The sequence below is a fragment of the Peromyscus maniculatus genome, chromosome 7 (genome assembly GCF_049852395.1).
Source record: "Peromyscus maniculatus bairdii isolate BWxNUB_F1_BW_parent chromosome 7, HU_Pman_BW_mat_3.1, whole genome shotgun sequence".
NCBI classification, from domain to species: domain Eukaryota; kingdom Metazoa; phylum Chordata; class Mammalia; order Rodentia; family Cricetidae; genus Peromyscus; species Peromyscus maniculatus.
Window position 1 is genome coordinate 122137753 of NC_134858.1, and position 6000 is coordinate 122143752.

Here is a 6000-nt window from a genome sequence, read left to right on the forward strand (position 1 = left end):
CCTGAACTTCAGCTAAGGTGTGTGACACAGATGAGCAGCCTTTGGGAAATAGGTTCAGGATCTCAGTTAGGAATTTAGAGGGTGAACCTTGTGTGATGACCATCAGCATAATAAAATACAATTTTGTTATACTGACTATGCATATCTACCTTCTTGCTCATGCAAGTTAGGATCACTTTCCTATAATTGATAACTAGATGTAAGTCTGCATTAGAATAATGACAGGAAAACTTTTCCAAACCAAAAGCAACATATCAGATTTTTAAAGAAACAGTGTATGACCTGTATTATACACCTAAAGTAACTTGTTTTACTCTAATTGCTTTGTAAGTCACAGGCACTTTTGAAAACAAATTTATTACTGTTTGTATGTGTATATTTGTGTGTTTGAGAGAATGTCTTCCATGTGTACACAGGTGACACACAAGAATAGAGGGTATCAGATTCCCTGGACCTGGAGTAACAGGTGATTATGAGCCTCCCAATGTGGGTGTTGTAATCAGGACTCAGGTTATCCCCAAGAAGAATATGTGCTAAGCAACCTACCAAGCCCCATGATGCTTTTTATTCAATAATCTAAAAGTCTTTCACAGACTAACAACAACAAAACCTAACTAAATAAAATAAATAAACTATCCTTAGGAACATGGTGAATCCATATTAAGATGTATATGGTCAATCAATATTAAGATGTATATGGTCAATTTGCACCATAAGTTTAACAGAATCCAAAGACAATGCCCAACAATTTATACCAGAAAAGCTGATTCCAAAGCTACATGCAAAGTGGAAACACTCAAAATGCTCAAGGGGATTGTTAAAAAATAGTACACACATGGACAAAATGTGATTTCTATATTTACCACAAAAGCTACCATAATTAAGATTGTGTACAATATTTGTAAAAGAATAAAGGGGATGAAGAGAATAAGCCAAGAACAAAAGCAGGAAAACATAGTCAACTTTTAATCAAAAGACCAAAGAAAACTCAGCCAGGAAAATTGTGATCTTGACCAATGTTACCCAGCTACCTATGATTCTATGTGTATGGAAATTTAATAAACAGACTTCACAACTCCCACAAAATTAACTCCAAGTGATCATTAAACTGTTGTGCTTCTTACTCTTTATCTATTGATATTTCTTCCAAACAGAAAAGCCCCATGCTCTAGAGCCCTCTCTGCAAATGGAGATAATCATCTCCAGAGCCTACTATGGCTCTACAGGCCCTCATACCCACTGTGTTTTCATGCAAACCCAGCCCCAATGATGTCCAATCACAAAACAATATAGAAAAATAATTTAATGTCTGCCTTCTGCCACATGGATTAAGGCACAAGATGTGGCATCTGCCCTATCCACCTGCCCAACACCATGTAAACTTGAGAAACCTCTGCAGCTCAGAAACCTCTTTTGTGCACTGGAACTGAACTTCCCTGAATCACACCATTGTGGCTGGTAGTAGCAGAAAGTTGAAAGTATTCTAATCATATATTGCTGAAGGATGATCCCCATCACCTCCTTACTACCAGTTTCTAAACTATCTGTAACAATCATAAGACAACTGAAAGTGGAATGCAATGTTCAAAACTTCTAGAAACCAGATCTTCAGTTTTCCAATCTGTCTTCCCAATGCATACCAAAAGCAGTGCCTGGGTGTGCACACTGGACAGCGATATTACCAGCATCTTAGCCTCCCATGCCAAGGCAACAGAACCTCCTGCTCCCCAGGGAATCCACACTCAGCAAGGCTCAGAAGCCAAGGGCCACTGCCCAAGTCATCACATGGATCAAGAGAACCACAGTCTGTCTCATGGTCCATTCCAGTCCCAGCAGCTCTGACAGCTCAGCAGACTTGTTCCTCCTGGTCTGGGGTCAGTGGTCCCCACACTTACCATGGCATGGCTTGTGGTCTTCCTTAAGGCTCCCTACAGCAGAACAGAAGAGAATCCTACAGAAGAGAATCTTGAAAAGAACCTACCTCCTACTGGTACTCCTGATCGCTAAGTCTTCCCAGAGTTAGGACCACCCAACTTGGGGTCCAGACATCAGCAGTTACCCCACTAAGTGAGCAGAGATCAAATGACTAAGACAGCATAGGCCATCACAGCTCTGCCCTTCTACCCTAAGGTCACATAGGGACCTAGTCTGGGAAAAGTGTAGTTTAGTAGAATCTTCCATTCTCCCAGAACATTTCCTGATCCTCTTCCAAGGTACAGGGTCCTTTGTGTGCACATTCCATTACACACTCAATGTCCAGTGCAGCCAACCCTTTACTTCATAGCTCAGAGGTCCTACAGCCAAACACAGGTCATATTCAAACAGTAACTGTTGTTAAAGCAAAAAGAAGCCATGGATTAGACAACAATGAAGTGTCTCTGGGAGGACTTGGATACAGGAAAAGTAGTAGAAATGATATCATTATAATCCTAAAAAATTATGTTAAAAAGTTGAATCAGGCTTTATGGTCATGTGCTCCAGAGACAAGGGATTTGTATTAGGGCATACCAAGTACTACTCACATCATTTAATCTCTCAGGTTATACATCTTAAACCTGGAAAACCTATCATGTTATGCAGGGCCTCAGCATTTTATCCAGTTCTATTCTGGTTGGACTAGTGTAACTACAGTAATTTGTTTTCACAAAAGTTCAATTCTTTATCCAGATTCTTGATTGTCTGGTCTGTAAACCAGATAAATGGCCAGTCAAGACATTTATTGATCATCTAAAATTGATTATCTCACTGCTCATTGCTAATGTCAACTACTGTCAAAGCAGAAAAGCTTTTACCCTCCTTTTGCCTCCCTTTCTATGCTATGACTACACTTGCTTTACAGTTGGTCAGTGAACTCATTTCTTACACAGGTCCTTCTTCATTTGTAAGTTCCCAAAAAAAAGTCAGAGAAGTTGGAGGACACTCATTCACTGGTCTATTTTTCCTTCTCACAGACCAGTCAAGTCCCAGCCTAGAAGGAGTTGCAGGACTGCCTGTCTTCTCAGCCCTAGGCAGTAGAGGAAGGATTAAATGTTCAAAGCAATTCTCAATTACATAGTGTGAGGCAAGTCTGAGCTACAGGAGACATTGATCTAAACCAGTGGTTCTCAAACTTCCTAATGCTGTGACCCTTTAATACAGTTCCTCATGTTGTGGTGACCAGCCCCAACTGTAAAACTATTTTCATTGCTACTTCATAACTGTAATTTGCTACTGTTATGAATTGTAATATAAATATCTATGTTTTCCAATGGTCTTAGGCCATTCCTTTGGTAGGGTCATTTGATCCCTCAAAGGGAGCCTCAACCCCCCAGGTTGAGAACCACTGCTCTAAACTGATACATATAAATAAATAAATAGCACTTAAGGAAAAAAAATGGAATGAAATTCTTAATGGCTGGGAAACACTGGGAAATAAAGACAGAGATTAGATCAGTAATGCATTTAAAGAAAATGAAATTTTAAAAATGAAACCAGTAACTGACTTTTTAAAATGATAAAAATAATTGGAAAAACACTTAGCTACACTGACTTTGAAAAAGACTAGGCACTTTCCTGGTAGAGAAAATGCCATTAATAAGACATTGGATGACTTTGTCCCATGTAAAATGTTAGCTGTTGAGTGCTATAAGCTGACACATGGAGTTATAGCTGATGTCTTGTGTCTCAAACCTCTCAGCTGACTTAACTGTTTCAACCAGGATTGCATATATCTGCATAGGAGAGTTTCCTAACTCAGTAGTTCAAGGTACCCTCCCTAAATTGTACACCCACCAATTCTGCCTGTCTTCATGTACATGGAAGCAATTAATACAAAGAATTAAATTACATAGAAAGTCACTCACCCTGCTCCAGTAGGTCTGTCTTTATGATGGAGACTCCTGCAGCTCACTGCCTTAAACTTGAGTCTGTGATCTAGTTACTGTCTAGCCTGTTTATCCCTGCAGTGTACACAAAACAAGCCATGCTCCACATGCAAATCCTTTCCGTTACTGCAATGGACAGTCTACTATGTGACTTAAATTGGCAATTTTATAATTCTGTGGTGCTACAGATCTGTAATCCCAGAATTTAGGATGTCTAGTCAGAGCAAGGGCAATGCCCTGTGGGTCTACAGACAGGTTTCAAGTCCACCTCAATTTACATAGGAGACCTTGACTCAAAACCACTTTTCAAAACGACTGGAGATGCAGCTGTTCTAGAATTAATATATCTTCGTGGCACACCAGGACTTAATGTTGGTTGTGGGCCTTTTGGCTGGTTGTAAATCAGACTTGTTTCCATTGTTATGGAAATTGTATCTTAAAGGCCAGTTAAACCTGGTGAACAAACATTTACATCTTATCATACTAATCTCTAACAGGCATGATTAGCACACCTCTTATCTTTGGGGTATTTGGGAGGCAGCATTCCTTTATCTTAATTCTACTTTTTGACTTAATGTCTCCTAAGAATTGGTAAATCTTTATACCATCAATTTTATTATCATCAATTCTACTCTTCCACATCACAGTCTAGCAGTGGAGTGGAAGATACTGTTTAAAAGCTCCACAGAATTAATTCCAGACAGATCCTAAACCTAAATTTTAAAAGTGCAGAACTTCTGGAAGATACTAGAGAGACCATGACTCTCCGGGTTTGGCAAATCTGCCTTCCATAGTGACAATACAAGTACCACAGGTGCCAGCATTTCACAGTGATGTCAACAACAAGGCTATTTCTAAGCACAGTCCCGTTCCCATGCAGACACAGTCCGTGAAATGAAGTTACTCAGAGGCTCCCAGTCAGTCCTTGGGATAGACCATGCAGCACCACTCAGGACTACTCAGGACCATGCAGGGACATGCTAAACTCCGCATAGCCACTGGCTCCCACCCAGGCGGGGGAGGACCCAACACACCGGCTCCCATGGCTCAGCCAGCTGCTCCACCCAGTCTGGGGACAGCAGACCCTCATTCACCATGGCCAGCCACTCGTTCCAGTCTGGGGACAGCAGCCGCTCACTCACCATGGTGTGGCTGCCAAGCTTGCCCACACTCTCCCTACAGGGAAGTCCGAGGCGCAGCAGCTGGGACGACTTCCGTCTCCCTCAGCAGAGAAGTTGAGCCTGGAGCCCGGAAGAACCCGCCCATCTGACTGGCACGTCCACAGGAGGCTCTGATTGGCTAGTGAGGTATGAATGACAGGACCCAGTAAGCTGAAGGAACACACTGCAGGAGTTTCCCCCTGGCTTCCACCCATAGCACAGACCTATCCCAAATTGCCTGGAGATCTGTACCAAATTCAACAAGTCTCTGGTTAATGTAAACCAATGGATACAATTTTAAAAAGAAGTATACAAATTCATAAGGAGGCTAGTCAGACAATGTTGCACAAAGGGAACACAGGGTAACTCAAGAACATTATTAAGGTCCACAATGGTGTTGGGACTGATAACCACAGCCCAATGAGTGGAAAGAGTGGGGTTCTCAGGATCTGAAGCATCCCCTTCCCAAATGCCCTGGTCATAGACCTTTATCAGCTCTCCCAAGCATATTCCTGGTTTTAGAGAAGGAACTGTTTTGCATCAGGGCCTTAGAGAAAGCTCCTGAGGCCTAGGCAGGTTGCCAAACTTGGAGAGGCCTAGTTTCTCAAGTGTCTTCTAGAAGTTCTGCACTTCCAATTTGACATTTAGGTGTAAGATCCATTTGAAGTTAATTTTGTGAAAATTGTAAATGGCATCTCATATGTTCAATAGACTCTACTACTAAGCTGTGATGTAGAAGAATAGAAGTGGTGATATAAAAGATTTACCAATGCTTAGGAGATTGTAAATCACACAATGGAGAATTTAGCTAAGGGAGGGCTGCATCTAAAATACCTCAAAGATAAGCCATATGTTAACCATGCCTGTTAGAAATTAGGATGCTAGGATGTAAATGTTTGTTCACCTTTTATGAATACTGTTATTAGTCATACATCTGTGGCTAAAACAGCTAATGGGATGTTCATCCATGGAGAGGA

General features: G+C 41.2%; 1 protein-coding gene across 1 annotated transcript in view; it reads right to left on the bottom strand.

The window, feature by feature from the left end:
- The window catches only part of LOC102920460 (uncharacterized), a 25483-nt gene extending 20380 nt beyond the window's left edge, over positions 1-5103 (bottom strand). Inside the window, exon 1 of the mRNA XM_042281921.2 lies at positions 5006-5103. Coding sequence (XP_042137855.1) covers positions 5006-5008 — 3 coding nt within the window. The 5' untranslated portion in view covers positions 5009-5103. The remainder of the gene's footprint in view (positions 1-5005) is intronic.
- Between the last annotated feature and the right edge of the window lie 897 nt (positions 5104-6000).